The 18,865-nt window shown below is 43.0% G+C and overlaps 1 protein-coding gene across 7 annotated transcripts in view; it reads left to right on the top strand.

The window, feature by feature from the left end:
• ADAMTS6 (ADAM metallopeptidase with thrombospondin type 1 motif 6) overlaps positions 1 to 18,865 on the top strand; it is a 405,198-nt gene that overhangs the window by 181,158 nt on the left and 205,175 nt on the right. For all 7 annotated transcript variants that reach the window (XM_073584243.1, XM_073584241.1, XM_073584240.1 and 4 more), the window contains one exon: positions 3,959 to 4,064. In XM_073584243.1, coding sequence (XP_073440344.1) covers positions 3,959 to 4,064 — 106 coding nt within the window. The remainder of the gene's footprint in view (positions 1 to 3,958; positions 4,065 to 18,865) is intronic.

Consider the following 18,865-nt stretch of genomic DNA (forward strand, 5'->3'; position numbering starts at 1 on the left):
CAATGGATGGATCCTTACTGTTGACCCAAATATCCCATTGTTAGTATAAGACGTGCAAAAATAATAGAAGAGTTTTATCGTTTCCCATAAGACATCCAATTACCATTGTCTGTCCAAAGTGCACTGTCTTTGGTTTAGTCTTTAGACTTTATGGGTTTTTGTTTTTTTCATTATCCATTTATCTAGTTTTTGGCTGTCCCCTTTCACAACATTAAGTACCACTAACCATATTTTTCAATAATTAAGTCTTCGGATTAAAAGCAAGGTCTCTCGGTCTCGTAATTTGAGTAAATCAAATAGAACTTTTAATTTGAAACACAAAGATTAATTTTCTTTTTCTTGCCATCAATGTCCTACTCGAAAATCTAGATGGATTCCAAAGCTGTTTGGGTTTTACATGTATCAGCTCACTTAAAATTTGATGCAGTAAATTTAATTGCTGGGAAATCACCAGTCTTCAGGATAAGTGATAAATGATTGCTGTGAACCTGATTGATTACCAATAGAGATGGCAGAACCCGAACAATTAAGTTCGGCGTCCATACTGAACACCTACTGTTGAGGCATGGACACCGAACATGGACTTCACCAGGAAGTACGTGTTACTGTTCGGGTACGACCCCCCCCGAACACCAGGTGTTTGCTGTGCTGTCATGTGCATGACAGCACGGCAAACGCTGCTTCTAATCGGCGGTAAAATCATTATGACTTGCCAGATAGCCGTGGTTCTCACGCTGTCAAATGACAGCGTGAGCTCTCAGCTGTGATCTGAGGTAAAACGTTTACCTCCGGTCAATGACGTCGGGACTACTGCTCCAATCAGCCTAGGCCTGCTGCAGCTAATAACAGCGAGAGCAGGCGGCGGCTGATGGAAGTATTCATCAGCCAGTGCTGTGCTCTAAAAAAAAAAAAAAAAAAAAAAAAAAAGGCATGGGTTCCCCTGTATTTTTGATACCCAGACAAGCAAAACTCACAGCTACAACCCTTAGCTGTCAGCGTTAACAAGGTTGGCTATCAAGAATAGAGGGGTCCCCATGCTGTTTTTTTTAATTATATAAAGAAAGAAAGCGGCAGGGGTTCCCCACATTTTTGACAACCAGCCTTGCTAAAGCAGACAGCTGGTTGCTGTTGTTCTCAGGCTGGTAAGGGGCCATAAATATTGCCCCCCAGCCTAAAAATAGGACGCGTCCGCCCAGAAAAGGCACATCTATTAGATGCGCCACTTCTGGCGCTTTGCCCTGTTGTGGTGGCAAGTGTGTTTCATATTTGTGCGGTTGATGTCACCTTTGTATTGTCTGGTGACATCAAGTCCATTGCTTAGTTATGGTGGAGAGCTGTCTATAAAACACCTATCCATTATTAATCCTATAGTTGTATTGTAAATAAAGACACCGCAAGAATAAAGTCTTTTATTTGAAATAAAAATACAACATACTTTTCCTTTTTTTTTTTTAAAAATAACAAACACCTTTCTACTCACCTGATGTCACGGGTCTATCAGAGGCTGCAGACCATCGCATTGCATCTCACTGCAGAAATTCTCAGCAATTTGCTTTGCAGACTTCTTCCTGGTCCTTCTGACTCTAGGACCCAGTGGCAATCTTCCTTCTACTCTAATGGACACATCTAGGACCGGGTGTTTATAGCTCCCAGCTTGCTGCTAGAAGTTGCTGGTGATATTTCTATTTCAATTTGCCTGCTGGAGCTATAGCAGTCGTCCTCCAAACATCAAGGAAGAAGATAGCCTGCTGCTATAGCTCCAAGCTTCAACAGGGAAATGTAAATATCACCGGCAACATCCAACAACAAGCTGAGAGTTATAAACACCCGGTTCCAGGTTTGTCCATTAGAGTAGAAAGAATGATGCCACTGGGTCCTAGAGTCAGAAGGACCAGGAAGAAGTCTGCAAAGCAAATTGCTGAGACCTTCTGAGTCAGTGCGTTGGTCTGCAGTCTCTGTGATACCCGTGACATCAGGTCAGTAGAATGGTGTTTGTTATTTTTAAACAAAGGAAAAGTGTGTTGTATTTTTATTTCTAATAAAAGACTTTAGAAGAAGCTTGCAAAGCAAACTGCTGAGAATTTCTGCAGTGAGATGCAGTGCGATGGTCTGCAGCCTCTGACACACCCGTGATACCTGACGCCCATTTCATTGAAACCCTTGTCTCCTGTAATAAAAAAAAAAATAAAAAACAACAATATCCCTCACCTGTCCATTGTTCTGTCCCATGCTTTAATTCATGTCTGGGGAATACTAGTTTTCAATCTGGACGGTGCCAAGATGCGACCTTTCAGGTTGAGAACCACTGATGAATGAGCTGCTGGGAGTGCAGCACCAGTGAACAGCGGTGACCTCAACCTCCATGAGGTAACCGCTGATCACTGTTGCTGCGCTGGCAGGAGTTCATTCATTAGTGGTTCTTCGCCTGGACGGTCGCATCCATGTAAATTGGCTCTCTTCTGGAAGTAAAGAATAGTATCTCATAAGTGCCAAATAATAGAGGTATCCAATCATTTAAGAATTTTGCAACATATTAGCCAAGCCATACACTCCTCTCCAGACAACTGTTTCAGCCTCTTATCAGTACAGAATGGGGTTTAGCTGGCTGAATGGGATGGTTGGTCCTGGCCATAAAAGCTTCAATCTGCACCTCTGATGATACTTGATGGAAGTGTTTAGCTTACTTTTTCTAGAATGTATTAAAAGGATTGTTCTCAATTGTTAATCTTCAGGAACGCACAGTACCCCAGCTTCCTGTTTGCCATGGGTGGAGCGCTCTTGAAGATTGACTGTTCATATCCTTGACATAGTTTTGGCGCTGGTTTGATTTGAGTGCTCTCCAGTGTTACTCTCTAGTGTTGCAGCAGCATTGGAGGAGTATAGGGACACTAAGGGCTCGTGCATATGACCGTATTTTTGGTCCAAGTGCAATCCAATAAAACATCAAATCACACCCGGAACAATGTTGTTCTATGGGGCGATGCATATGTTTGATTTTTTTTTTTTCCTCGCACCTAGGCTGTCCTTGAAACTTTTTTTTTTCATCTTCTCCACATCCGAAAAAATTGGATCACACTGTGATCAAATTCTGAGTTTGATCAGAGTGTGATTAGCATAATGGGACCCATACTCTCGGATGAGAGAAAATACATTTGTGTGACCCCAGCCTTAAGCTGGCCGGATCTTTTGCTCTAGCGATCTAGCCTGCTTTAGATCACTGCTTGCAGAGCTTTATTGAAAGGAGCATGTAAGCGCTGCTCATGCTTGGCCACTGCTGCTAGACTGCAGCCACGGCCAATCGCTTGGACAATGAACGTTAAGCAATAAAATTAAAAATCCATCCATTTTGGTGACCGAAGAGGATTTTTAATAAGATTAAAATAGCAGAAGTTGCTAGTTTTCACAAGCAATTTGCAATTGTAATTATTATTGATGCTGAGAAAAACACATTAATATTCCTAATTGGGCATTAAATGTGATTTTGCTATGTGGGTTTTTTTATTGTTATCGTAGGATTTTAGTTTTCTTTTATAGTGTATAAAAACGTGCTTATTTTTTTTTCTGAACACGCTAAACTTAAACAGATTTTTTTTTTTTTTTTTTTGAAAAATAATGTGGATGCTTTTTTTTTTTTCTGCTGCCTCAAGAATGTTAAAGCAGAAATACTTTGTTGAATTCCCTCTCCTGGCTCAAGTTACTAGGTGGTCCCAAGTTACCAGAAGTAAAATTTATAAATCTAACCCCTAGTCTAGACATTTTCCAGCACTGACTGCAGTTCAAAAAATATTAATGTCTAGCCTGCAAAGTGAAATTCCCCCCAGTGATTTTGTAAATGGCTCGAAAGTTAACCTTTTGCCAACTGCTCCTTCTATATGTGGAGGTTATTAAAAAGAATCCAGGCATTTATAAGACTGAAACACCTTGGCCTGACCCTTTGTGTCTCCTTCTGTTTATTTAGGCTTGGCCTCAGTGGCTGGAATGTGTGAGCCGGAGCGGAGTTGCAGCATTAATGAAGACATTGGCTTGGGTTCTGCATTTACCATTGCACATGAGATTGGTCACAAGTGAGTTGGAAAAAAAAAAAAAGTCAAAATATGTTATTATGCAATCTGTTTTACATTGTTCCAGAGAATGACTTCCATTTCCAGCTTCTTCATGGCTGTGCCTCCTTAGAGAAGCTATATTCTGTATCTCTGTAACAACCCCCACACTCTTGGCAAGTTTTCTAATTGTGCACTTAAATGCCCCTAGTTATTCTTGCAGCACGGATCAATAAAAATCTTCACTGCTTAAAATATGTATGATGAGATATTATTTGGTAAATTGTTTATGGACTATTAAACTTTTGGTTAGATAATACAATGCAATAATCCTATGTAAAGTAAATCCAATACAAGATTATAAATACATGCATTTAAATAAAAATAAAGGTATTTTGGAACCTAAAAATTATTTGAAATTAGGTTTCATTAAAAAAAAAAAAAAAAAAAAAAAAGTTTCCACCATTTAGCTTTCACAAGCCGTTTGTTTTTCTGCACTTTTCTGGCTGCAGAATGAATGAACTGAAAAATCCATCAATGAGATCGTTCTGGTTTCGTTTTTGTCATTATTTTGCTGAACTCCTCGGTGCGGATTTATGACAACAGACCACAATCCGATTCATAGAATCGTAGAGTTGGAAGGGACCTCCTGGGCCATCTGGTCCAACCCCATGCTCAAAGCAGGATTCGCTAAATCATCCCAGTCAGATGTCTGTCCAGCCTCTGTTTGAAGACTTCCATTGAAGGAGAACTCACCACTTCTCGTGGCAGCTTGTTCCACTCATTGATCACTCTAACTGTCAAAAAAATTTTTCTAATATCTAATCTGTGTCTGCTCCCATTCAGTTTCATCTCATTGCTTCTAGTCTTTCCTTGTGCAAATGAGAATAACGATGATCCTTCTACAATGTGACAGCCCTTTAGATATTTGTAGACGGCTATTAAGTCTCCTCTCAGTCTTCTCTTTTGCAAAGTAAACATTCCCAAATCCTGCAACCTTTCCTCATAAGATAGGGTTTGCAGACCGGTCACCATTCTGGTCGCTCTTTTCTGAACTTGCTCCAGTTTGTTGATGTCTTTTTTAAAATGTGGTGCCCAAAACTGGACACAATAGTCCAGATGAGGTCTGACCAAAGAGTAGAGGGAAATAATGACTTCATGTGATCTAGACTGTATGCTTCTGTTAATACATCCTAGAATTGCATTTGCCTTTTTTGCTGCTGCATCACACTGTTGACTCATATTCAGTCTGTGATCTATTAGTATACCCAAGTCTTTTTCACATGTGCTGTTGCTTGGTCTTATTCCTCCCAGATACAGATGAAGGAGTTAAACACACTACATCAAAATGAGCTGGTAGAGAAAAATGTGCAGGGTAAAAGCGGAGTCAGACAGCTGTATAAATTGGAGCGAGATTGGAGTGCAGTGCACGGACTGGCTGGCAGCTCTCCAGTCCCGATCATAACAGCCATGTATTTCTATGCAGCTGGCACGCCCAGGGTGAGAGAGCCACCAGCCAGTCCGTGCACTGCGCTTCAGTCTTGACCTGATTTATAGGGCCATCGGACTGTGCCCTTACAAAGTTCTTTTAAAAGCCAAATGGTGCATAACTTTCAAAATAAAACGAATTTGCAAAAAAAAAAAAAAAAAAGTGTGTGTGTGTGTGTGTATGTATATATATATAATATATATATATCACATATGATTGGTCCACAAATGTTTTTAATGAGTCGAAAGCAATAACGCCAGTGGTGACTCCAAAACGAAAGGGGGTGCTTGTGAAATGTCGACACTATAAAAGGGTTCTCTTACAATCACAACTTCAAGAACTTTAGAAATCTCTCCAGCATCCTATAATCAGGATCCCTAGATGAAACGTGTTGATGTGATGACACCTTGGTTAATTGAATGCTAGTGCTGTTTATCTATTTCTAAATATCTAGGAGTCTAGTTGAGATCCTCCGGTTTGTACGGCTGTCATGCCAGTGCTGCCCAGCCATTGTTTATTGCACTAGACAGCTCATCAGTAATAAGTCTTTCTATGATGCACCAAGTGCCTGTACTTTCTCCGCACAGAACGACTGTTCAGTCGGAGTCCTTTTAAATGCACCTTCCCACCCACTTGTTTTTCTGCTATCTCCACCCACCCCCTCTTCTTTGACAGCTCTGGCTAAATAGAGGCAGAGATGGATGGGAAACAATTAGGTGTGAAGTTACACTTTTAATGTTTGGCCACACCAAGGGTGCACCAAGTGCCTGCACTTAGTTTGAACAGTCAATCTGTGCTGAAAGAGTCCCTTTAAATGGACATAACCTTTAAATTATTTTTTTGTTTTACTTTTCTTTTTAATTCTGTAGAGATGATAATTGACAGTTGTCGTTCTCGAACACAGTGAGACTTCACCTCTGTTTAAAGAGCAGAGCACTTTGACTCCATAGAATATTACATTTATGGCATCAATCAGAAGCCAACTAATTATTATTTTTTGTTTTTTAAATGTAGTGTCTGGATTACAAATGTCCAAAGTATTTCCTCTACCTTTCAACTTCTGAGCCAGCTCTACCTGCCTATGAAAGGCAAGCTGTTAGTCACAATTTCCTTTCTTCATTTTTAATTATTAGTGACGTGACAGGCCAGGCCATTTGATAAAATAATATTCCTCTTTATAAGAATGTTGATACAGCTGCAGAGATTTGTTTTCCAGTCTCGGGCCTCTCTAGCATCACTTGCCTCCATACTCCAGCATATCCGCATATTATGATATTGACGTGTCAACTGTGAGGGCATCACTTACATGCAAACGGATGCGTGTGCTTATTGACAGACAAAAAAAGCTAAAAGATGACTTTCAGTGGATATATGTAATATACAAAAAAAAAAAAAAATCATAATTTATTTTCGAGTTTCACTACTTTTAAAACGTTGCTCTGATTAAATTACTAGTGCATCAACTGGTTCTACTACCACCTTCCATATAAAAACCATACTTTGTAAATACTTGGAGTTAGGGGGTTCATCTAGGGCAGGCGACTGAATAGTCAGACCTGCAACCTACTCTGCCTTTATCTACATTGAAGTCGGCTGACACAAGGAGAGTTTTTAATACTAGAGATGGGATAGGACTATTCTGTTTGAGTGCACCTTGTCGCAGTTGGATAGCTTTTACGCTAGTTATAATGAACAACCCTCTGCTATTTACAATGTACCATTAGTGTGTGTGCACACGTTGCGGTTTTTGCTGCGGATCCGCAGCAGTTTCCATGTGGTTTACAGTACCATGTAAACCTATGGAAAACCAAAACCGCTGTGCATATGCTGCGGAAAAGTCGTCTTTTTTGCGGAACCGCTTCTGCAGTTTTCGTTCCGGGACAGAATTCTCTTTCTCTTTCTCTTTCTCTCTCTCTCTCTCTCTCTCTTTCTCTTTCTCTCTCATTTCCGCTGGACAAAGGATAGGAAACAGCAGGAAAACTGCATGCGTTTTACACTGCGGTTTCTGCCAAGCAATGCGGATTTTTATGCAGAAAAAATCCGCAGCGTGTGCACACACCCTTAATATTCCAAAGACCTACTGATAGGGAATTTAGATTGTGAGCCCCATCGGGGACAGTGATGATAATGTGTGCAAACTGTAAAGCGCTGCGGAATATGTTAGCGCTATATAAAAATAAAGATTATTAATATTTAATTATTTACTTACTACAGGGTATATGCTCATTTTGCTTTTATTTCTTGAGTTTTGCATAGCTCTATGTTTTCATATGTCTTGTATCGACTTACGTTGTAAATTGTACAAAAAAAAAAGCAGTAAAAACATTTTCTTCAGGGTTGATTGGTTATAGACAAATAAAAAAAAAAAAAAAAAAGGTAATGTACGGTATATCAGCCAAACAGCGTGGCTAATAAAGGTCCATTAGGATGTTCGATATATACGTAGGGCATTTCACAATGGATGCACTGAAAATCAAAAAGTTATTTTGGCACTTTTTGATCACCTGGAAAACGAAAGGGAATCTTTTTGAGTTTTCTTATTTTAATCTGATTTTAACGAACCTTTGTGGGGTAGCGAAAAATCTAGGGAGCTAGGTAACCAAAAAATGGCCTAAAATTAGCAAAATGTGTTTTCCCTTCACCCATGACAGCACCACATGAGAGAGGGATCCGCCCCGCCAGGACAGGAACCTACTGAAACATAAGGGGCGGCACCTCTCCCCCGCTTCAGTTGGGTTCCTGTCCTGGAAAGGAATCCCTCTGACAGCGGCGGCGCCTGTCAGGATGAAAGACCCAGGGCCGTCCCGGCGTTTAAATTGCAGGGCTGACTTACCTGCGACGCCGGCCGTCGGCAGCTGGTAGCGCAGTCCCCGGGGTGTTGCCTGATCCGGGCCCCGGGTTCGTGCGGGCACGTCCCGATGTCCTCCCTTCGGAGGTTCCTCCACGTGCCGCCCTCCCCCCTGCGCGCGCGCCCGTCCTTCGCCTGCATGCAGGGGAAGCCGGGGGCGGAGACCGGCATCCGACGTCAGCGGCGCAGAGGATTCTGGGAGCGCGACCGCTGACGTCGTCAGGACGCGACGATCATGGCGCCGGGCGCGACGCCGGCCAGGAGAAGCGGCTGGCGGTCGCGGGGGGGAGGGGTAATGAGGGGCACTCACCGATAAAGAAGGAGCAGAAGCGGCTGCAGGGGTGACAATGGCGTCTCAGGAGGATCGCTCACCGTCCCCATTGTCTCTGCCCCCATCACAAGCTTCTGGTCGCAAGAGCCGCTCGAGCGGCAAAAGCAGCAGCCGTCCAAGTCACCGATCGAGGGATTCCTCGAGGTCAAAAGAACGTAGAACGCACGCTCCTTCGCAGCCCCAGAGCCCGGTATCGGTCTTTCCTGTGTGGTGAGTGATCTCCGTGAAAGTTGACAATGTTGTAATAGGGCTTCCTATGTCTTTTCTTTTTTAGGGAGGCAAAAAAGCTATATGCAAAAAGAAAAATAAAGTATGTGCCATATGCCACAGCCCTTTAGCAAAAGACTACCAAAAGGACTTATGTGTCAGCTGTATCCAGCGGACTATGGCTGAAGAGGCACCGAGCCTGGCAACAAACCTCAGATCAATAATTAAGTCGGAGGTACAGGGCTCACTTAAAAAATTATTAAAAAAGAAAAGTAAGAGTAGGAAAGCCTCCCCGAGTTCCTCGTCAGGCTCCTCCTCTTCGGAGTATCAAGTTGAGCACGGGTCATCTTCATCCTCAGACAGTGATACGGGGGGCAGACCTTGCTTTCCCGTAGAAGATACGGACGCCCTCCTTAAAGCCATCAGGTCCACTATGGGCCTACAGGAGGAGAAAGTAGAGAGATCACTGGAGGATGTGATGTTTGGCGGCCTACAAGAAAGGAAAAAGCGTACCTTTACGGTCAATGACAAGATTCAGGCCCTAATCGAAAGAGAGTCCAAGAAACCGGAGAAGTCAGGTAGCCTTCCCTCCTCTTCAAAGCGAAGATACCCCTTTGAGGCTAAGGACACGGACATCTGGGACAAGGTCCCAAAGATTGACGCCGCAGTGTCTAGGTCTTCCAAGAAATCGGCCCTGCCCCTGGAGGATTCAGGGGTTTTGAGAGATCCCTTGGATAAAAAAGCGGACTCATACCTAAGGCATACTTGGGAGGCAGCGGCAGGCGGTCTAAAACCAGCAATAGCCGGCACCTGCACAGCCCGGTCATTAATGGTCTGGTTGCAACAACTGGAAGAAAAATTGGTCTCCAAAATACCAAGAGAGAAAATTTTAGGTGAAATGTACCTACTACACGGAGCTGCCGCCTTCTTGGCAGATACCTCCGCCGACTCGATGAGGTTAACGGCAAGAGCAGCGGGGCTGTCGAACGCCGCAAGACGGGCGTTATGGCTCAAAGGCTGCCCTGGGGACATTCAATCTAAGGCAAAATTATGCTCGTTACCATGTGATGGGCAGTTCTTGTTTGGAAAAGACCTGGATGACATCCTGGAAAAAGCCGGTGATAAAAAGAAGGGCTTCCCCAGATTCATGGGTGATCAAAGGAGACCGCCCTTTCGGAGGGGAAGGTTCAATCGAGGCCGTCCCCCGGGAGAACGGAAAAGGTGGGACGACAAGAGGAAAAAAGAACCAGGGTTTATGTTTGGGGGAAATACCTCAACCGCCAAAAAATCCCCGCAATGACACTAGCCCTCCTGTGGGGGGAAGATTGAGGCTCTTTTCTCAAGAATGGGACAAAATATCGGCCAACAATTGGATCCTGAAAATTATAAAGAATGGCCTAAAAATCCCCTTCTTCCAGTATCCAAGAGCTTCATTTGTGGTGACCCCCGTCAGGAAGGATCCAGGAGAGCAATCAGTCATAGAAACAGAAATCTTAGGACTATTGGAGAAACAAGTTCTGGTAGAGGTCCCGAAAGATCAAGAAAGAAGGGGGTTCTATTCTCCCCTCTTCCTAATAAAAAAAACCCGACCTTTCCTTCAGAACGATAATAAATCTCAGGCGCCTCAATCAATGGATCATGAACCAAACATTCAAAATGGAATCAGTGACTTCGGCCATAAAGCTGTTACACCACAACTGCTTCATGGCCGTAATAGATTTGAAGGATGCCTATTACCATATCCCGATGCACCAAGAGTACCAAAAATACCTGAGGGTAGCCCTATACATCCAGGGCGACCTCAGGCATTTTCAATTTACGGCTCTTCCGTTTGGCATCTCCATAGCGCCAAGGATTTTTACAAAAGTAATAGCGGAAATGACAGCTTTCCTTCGAATCCACAATGTGATTATGGTGCCTTACTTGGACGATTTTCTGGTAATTGGCAATTCAGAACATCACTGCGCACATCAGGTAGAAAAGATAACAGAGACCCTGCAAAGACTGAGTTGGATGGTAAACTTAAAAAAATCAAAACTTCAACCCCTAAGGAAACAAACGTTTCTAGGTTTCGTCTTGGACTCCGACCGTCAAGTTTGTCTCTTGCCAGAGAAAAAACTAGAGAAGGTGAGAGAAATGACCCTTACGGCAATACAGCATCCTCACATGACCCTAAGAAGGGCAATGTCCCTGTTGGGCACGCTAACAGCCTGTATCCCAGCGGTCAACTGGGCACAGTTTCATACCCGACAACTGCAGGCGGAAATCTTGTCAGCCCAGAGACGATTGAAAGGGCGTTTAGAAGGGAAGCTGGAACTTTCCGAAAGGGGGAAAAACTCTCTCACTTGGTGGCTAGACGACACAAATTTAGCAGGGGGAACTTTGTGGCACAGGCCCGTGTCCGATGTAATATTGACGGACGCAAGCTCCTCGGGATGGGGGGCACACCTGAGAGAACATATGGCCCAAGGGTCCTGGGGTCACAAAGAGCAGAAGGCTTCCTCCAACTTAAGAGAGTTGAGAGCGATAAACAGAGCCATAGAGGCATTCATTCCCATGTTACAGGGTCAAAACGTCCGAATTATGTCAGACAACAGGGTGGCAGTGGCGTATGTCAACCACCAGGGAGGGACAAGGTGAAACTCCCTAATGGACGAAGCCAAAAGAATCTTCCTCAAAGCAGAGCAACACCTAACCTCCCTAACAGCCCTACACATCAAAGGGACAGAAAATGTTCAAGCCGACTTTCTAAGCCGCAACAAGTTAAAACAGGGAGAGTGGGCCTTAAATTGGGTAATATTCCGCAAAATAGTACAGTTATGGGGACAGCCAGTAATCGACCTCTTTGCCACCAAAAGCAACCGGCAAGTGAGAAGGTTCTGCTCATTAAACCCAGGGGAAAACCCGTGGGCAGTAGACGCTCTACAAATCCCGTGGCGGTTCAAACTGAGCTATGCCTTTCCCCCAGTAGCGTTAATCCCGACAGTAGTAAAAAAGATAAGAGACGAGCAAGCCAGAGTAATCCTCATAGCCCCGTTCTGGCCAAAAAGACCGTGGTTTTCACTACTACAAATGATGTCTCTCTCGGACCCGTGGGTACTGCCAGAGATTCCAGATTTGTTAGCTCAGGGGCCGATATTCCACAAACAAGTCAAGGGGCTCCATCTGACGGCGTGGAATTTGAGAGGTCACTTTTGAGGAATAAAGGCTTTTCCCTGGGGTTGGTGACTACTCTAATGAAAAGTAGAATACCAATAACAACTAACATATATGGCAGGACGTGGAAGAAATTCCTACAATTCCTGGGAAAACCGTTAGGTCAAGAACCCCCAATCGAGTCCATCTTGGAGTTCTTGCAGGCAGGCCTACAGCTAGGCCTGGCGGTTAATACCCTCAAGGTACAGGTTTCAGCGCTGGGTGCATTATACAATTGCAATATAGCGGCAAACAGATGGGTAGCCAGGTTTATAAAATCTTTCCACAGATCTAGGCCAGTTTCCTTACCAAAAATAGCTCCATGGGATCTAAATCTGGTGCTGGAAGCCCTCACGAAAGAGCAGTTTGAACCCATACAGCAGATTTCAACTAAAAATCTCACTCTAAAAACCATCATTTTGGTAGCTCTAACGTCGGCACGTAGAGTTAGTGACTTACAGGCCCTTTCAGTCAACCCACCATATACCCAGATATACCAGGATAGGGTGGTTATGAGAACAGACCCGGCTTACTTGCCGAAAGTAGTAACTAACTTTCACCGAAACCAAGAGATCGTCCTCCCTTCCTTTTGCGAGAATCCGAAAAACCCAGGGGAGGAGAAATTTCATAGCCTAGATGTTAAAAGAACCCTAGTAGAGTATATGTCTATAACCAGCCAGTGGAGGAGGTCCCAGTCCCTATTTGTAGCCTTCCAGGGTGCTAGGAAAGGTTATGGAGTGTCAAAGGGGACTATTGCCCGATGGATTAGGGAGGCCATTAGTGTAGCCTATTCAGCTAGTGGCGTCCCGGTTCCTGACGGCATCAAGGCTCATTCCACCAGAGCCGTGGCGACCTCCTGGGCTGAGAAGGCAGAGGTATCGATAGAGCAAATTTGTAAGGCCGCTACCTGGGCCTCACCCTCAACTTTCTTTAGACACTATAGACTAAATCTTTCCTCCTCTGCTGACTTGACCTTTGGTAGAAGGGTGCTGCAAGCGGTGGTCCCTCCCTAAGGTGTTCGAAGTCTCCAGAATCTCTCATGTGGTGCTGTCATGGGTGAAGGGAAAACCACCATGGTTACTTACCGGTAGCCGGTTTTTCCGGAACCCATGACAGCACCCGTATATTTCCCCCCCTTTTTCACCGTTTGGGTGTGCACAATAGTCGGGTGTATTTGTGTGATGTGGTGTTGGATAAATATGTAACTAACCGGGAAGTCCTCTCAAGTGCTCTGTAATCCAACTGAAGCGGGGGAGAGGTGCCGCCCCTTATGTTTCAGTAGGTTCCTGTCCTGGCGGGGCGGATCCCTCTCTCATGTGGTGCTGTCATGGGTTCCGGAAGTAACCATGGTGGTTTTTCCTTTGTCGTAATGTGTTCAAGTTTTTTTTTTCAGCCTCTACATTTTCATTACTGGTGCACCAAAGTGCTTTTGACTAGCTACTGAATTTAGTCTGGTAGGTATTCAATGTGTGTAGGAGCATCTAGTCTATTACCCAACATATGTTGGGGGAGATAACAATAAGACAGTTAAGACATGGATAAGCTGGGATGACCTAATATAATTCTTCAAGAGCTACAGGGGTTGGATTCACTAAGAACTCTGTTTTGAGGAAATTTTTTTTTGGTTTTCCTCCTGTATTAATTTTTGTCTACTTTATATACAACTACGCAGCAATGTTTGTGTGTTCCCTCCATAGGTACCGTATATATATCTTAGCTTGGTACTTTTGGGTTCTGGTTCTCATTCAACAGACTGAGCGAGCTCATGGAGTCTTATTTATCAGAATTGCTCCAGGCAATATATATAATATAGCATGGAGCAATTCTGATTAATATACCGTTGTGCTCAAAAGTGTACATACCCCGGCAAAATTTTTGCTTTCTTGGCCTTTTTTCAGAGACTATGAATGATAACACCAAAACCTTTTCTCCACTCATGGTTAGTGGTTGGGTGAAGCCATTTACTGTCAGACTACTGTGTTATCTTTTCAAAACATAATGACAACCTAAAACATCCAAATGACCCTGATCAAAAGTTTATATATGCCATTTCTTAATACCGTATATTGCCCACCTCTAACATCAAAGACAGCTTGAAGTCTTTTGTGGTAGTTGTGGATGATGATCTTTATGTTCTCAGATGGTAAAGCTTCCCACTCTTCTTGGCAAAAAGCCTTCAGTTCCTGTAAATTCCTGTGCGGTCTAGCATGATCTGTGCGCTTGAGATCTCCCTAGAGTAGCTCAATGATATTGAAGTCAGGCGACTGTGATGGCCACTCCAGAATCTTCACTTTGTTCTGCTGTAGCCAATGACAAGTGGACTTGGCCTTGTGTTTTGGATTGTTGTCATGTTGGAACGTCCAAGTACGTCACATGCACAGTTTCCGGACTATTGATTGCAAATTTGACTCCAGTATTTCCTGATAACGTGCTGCATTCATATTTCCTTGAAATTTGACCAAGTTTCCTGTGCCTTTGTAGCTTACACATCCCAAAACATCAGCGATCCACCTCCATGCTTTACAGTAGGAATAGTGTTCCTTTCATCATAAGCCTTGTTGACCTCTCTCCAAACGTAACGTTTATGGTTGTGGCCAAAAAGTTCAATTTTGGTCTCATCACTCCAAATTACCTTTTTACAGAAGTTTTGAGGCTTGTCTCTGTGCTGTTTTGCGTTTTGTAGGCGAGATACTTTATGGTATTTGTGCAGTAATGGCTTGCTTCTGGCGACTTGACCATGCAGCCCATTTTTATTCCTTATTGTGTATCTTGAAATGGCCACACTGCTAGTTTTCAGAGAGTCCAGTATTTCAGCTGATGTTATTTGTGGGTTTTTCTTTGTATTACAAACAATTTTCCAGGCAGTTGTGGACAACATTTTTGTTGGTCTACCTGACTGTGGTTTTGTTTTTACAGAGGTCCTGATATTTAATTTGCTAATCAGTTTTGAACGCTGCTGACTGGCATTTTCAATTCATTGGATATCTTTTTGCGTCCCTTTCCTGTTTTATACTGTTCAACTACCTTTTCCTGTAGATCCGTTGACAATTCTTTTGCTTTCCCCTTGACTCACAATCCAGAAATGTCAGTGGCTGGATGAAAGATGCAAGAGTCTGTCTGGATCCCAGAAACTCACTCAGCTTTTATACACACACACTGATTAAAAGCAAACAGGTCACATATAAGCATGTTAGCCATTCAAGCACATTTGTGTCAACTTCTGTGCATGTTATCAGGCCAGGACAAACTCACATTTAGTGGCCAGTGTCAGGCAGCTGCTGCAAAGGCAAATAAAATAATGGGATGCATTAAAAGAGGCATAGATGCTCATGAGGAGAGCATAATTTTACCTCTATATAAGTCACTAGTGCGGCCACACTTAGAATACAGTGTACAGTTCTGGTCTACGGTGTATAAGAAAGACATAGCTGAACTGGAGCGGGTGCAGAGAAGAGCGACCAAGGTTAATTGGGAACTGGGGGGTCTGCAATACCAAGACAGGTTATTACACTTGGGGTTATTTAGTTTGGAGAATCGAAGGCATAGGGGTGATCTTATTACAATGTATAAATATATGCGGGGACAGTACAAAGACCTTTCTAATGATCTTTTTACTCTTAGACCTGTGACGGGGACAAGGGGGCATCCTCTACGTCTGGAGGAAAGAAGGTTTAAGCATACTCAGACGCGGATTCTTTACTGTAAGAGCAGTGAGACTATGGAACTCTCTGCCATATGATGTTGCAATGAGTGATTCCCTACTAAAATTTAAGAAGGGACTGGATGCCTTTCTTGAAAAGTATAATATTACAGGGTATATACAATAGTTTCCTTAATATTGCGTTGATCCAGGGAGCTAGTCTGATTGCCGTATGTGGAGTCGGGAAGGAATTTTTTTCCCCAATGTGAAGCTCACTGTTTGCCACATGGGTTTTTTTTTTGCCTTCCTGTGGATCAACATGTTAGGGCAAGTTAGGCTAGGATATGGGTTGAACTAGATGGACTTAGTCTCCCTTCAACCTTAATAACTGTTACTAAAATCTCCAGGGTATGTAAACTTTTAATCAAGGTCCTTTGGATGTTTTGGGTTGTCCTTTTGATTTAAAAATAGAAAACACAGTAGTTTGACAATAAATTACTTTACCCAACCACTAACCATGAGTGGAGAAAAACTTTTGGTGTTATCATTCATATTCTCTGAAAAAAGGCCAAGAAAGCAAAAATTCTGCCAGGGTATGTAAATTTTTGAGCACAACTGTATATAAATTTAACTAACACTCTTCCAAAAAAAGAGAAAAATATATTAGCCAAACAAGAGAAGATATACCCATTTGTAGACGGCTGTTTCTGGATTCTTGTCCCTCGTCAGAACTGAGTAGGGTTCCTGTTTTGTATATTATTGGGGGGCACTTTTTTTTACATACAGTGGGGAAAAAAAGTATTTAGTCAGTCAGCAATAGTGCAAGTTCCACCACTTAAAAAGATGAGAGGCGTCTGTAATTTACATCATAGGTAGACCTCAACTATGGGAGACAAGCTGAGAAAAAAAAATCCAGAAAATCACATTGTCTTTTTTTATTTTATTTGCATATTATGGTGGAAAATAAGTATTTGGTCAGAAACAAGCAATCAAGATTTCTGGCTCTCACAGACCTGTAACTTCTTCTTTAAGAGTCTCTTCTTTCCTCCACTCATTACCTGTAGTAATGGCACCTGTTTAAACTTGTTATCAGTATAAAAAGACACCTGTGCACACCCTCAAACAGTCTGACTCCAAACTCCACTATGGTGAAGACCAAAGAGCTGTCAAAGGACACCAGAAACAAAATTGTAGCCCTGCACCAGGCTGGGAAGACTGAATCTGCAATAGCCAACCAGCTTGGAGTGAAGAAATCAACTGTGGGAGCAATAATTAGAAAATGGAAGACATACAAGACCACTGATAATCTCCCTCGATCTGGTGCTCCACGCAAAATCCCTCCCCGTGGGGTCAGAATGATCACAAGAACGGTGAGCAAAAATCCCAGAACCACGCGGGGGGACCTAGTGAATGAACTGCAGAGAGCTGGGACCAATGTAACAAGGCCTACCATAAGTAACACACTACGCCACCATGGACTCAGATCCTGCAGTGCCAGACGTGTCCCACTGCTTAAGCCTGTACATGTCCGGGCCCGTCTGAAGTTTGCTAGAGAGCATTTGGATGATCCAGAGGAGTTTTGGGAGAATGTCCTATGGTCTGATGAAACCAAACTGGAACTGTTTGGTAGAAACACAACTTGTCGTGTTTGGAGGAAAAAGAATAGTGAGTTGCATCCATCAAACACCATACCTACTGTAAAGCATGGTGGTGGAAACATCATGCTTTGGGGCTGTTTCTCTGCAAAGGGGCCAGGACGACTGATCCGGGTACATGAAAGAATGAATGGGGCCATGTATCGTGAGATTTTGAGTGCAAACCTCCTTCCATCAGCAAGGGCATTGAAGATGAAACGTGGCTGGGTCTTTCAACATGACAATGATCCAAAGCACACCGCCAGGGCAACGAAGGAGTGGCTTCGTAAGAAGCATTTCAAGGTCCTGGAGTGGCCTAGCCAGTCTCCAGATCTCAACCCTATAGAAAACCTTTGGAGGGAGTTGAAAGTCCGTGTTGCCAAGCGAAAAGCCAAAAACATCACTGCTCTAGAGGAGATCTGCATGGAGGAATGGGCCAACATACCAGCAACAGTGTGTGGCAACCTTGTGAAGACTTACAGAAAACGTTTGACCTCTGTCATTGCCAACAAAGGATATATCACAATGGAATTGAGATGAAATTTTGTTTCTGACCAAATACTTATTTTCCACCATAATATGCAAATAAAATGAAAAAAAAACAGACAATGTGATTTTCTGGATTTTTTTTTTCTCAGTTTGTCTCCCATAGTTGAGGTCTACCTATGATGTAAATTACAGACGCCTCTCATCTTTTTAAGTGGTGGAACTTGCACTATTGCTGACTGACTAAATACTTTTTTTCCCCACTGTATAAATTAAAACGTTACCAATTAAAGCCTCCCCTCCTGTAGTACCATCATAACTGTCTAATAACCTATTCCGATTTTCGGGAAAATGTTCGACATTCCAGCACTTCTAGTGACTGTGCATCACTATTGGTTAGCTTTTTCCTCCCATATCACCCCCTGCAGCTTTCAGTTCATGACCTCTTGTTCAAGAATTTACTTTACTCTAGAAAATGCTTCCCTTTTAGTAGTTTACCCCAGAGGTGTCACTCACATTCTTCTTATCTTAAAAATGTGTTCATTTTCCAAACTTTCAAAACAATGGAGGAACTATGCAAGTCGTATGTACAAATATCATCAACTAGCCCCCAAAGAACAAGTAGCCACTTAGGCTTGACCAGTCATGGAAAGATTTGATCAAATGTTAACTTTTTATCTTTTGTGACTTCCAATCTTTGACTTTTTCGCATGTATTAAACTTTCTTTTTTTTTTTTTTTTTTACTTTTAACATGCCAGGGTCTGTAGTTTGCTACTTTGCTTGTTCTCTATCCTGCTTCAGTACATTAGATTGATTAATGCATAGTTGAAACATATGCCTTCAGAGTAAGAAAATTCCTGGGGGGGAGAGCAGGCTGTGACATGTGGGTTGTTTTACACTCATATTGGAGGGTTTGTGACATTGTTCTCCTGAAGTGTCTGAAACAATTGCAGCACTGTCATCGCTGCTGTATTGGGGAAAAGTTGGACTGAAG

Source organism: Dendrobates tinctorius, unplaced genomic scaffold, assembly GCF_039654945.1.
Source record: "Dendrobates tinctorius isolate UK_male_01 unplaced genomic scaffold, ASM3965494v1 ptg000083l, whole genome shotgun sequence".
Lineage (NCBI taxonomy): Eukaryota > Metazoa > Chordata > Amphibia > Anura > Dendrobatidae > Dendrobates > Dendrobates tinctorius.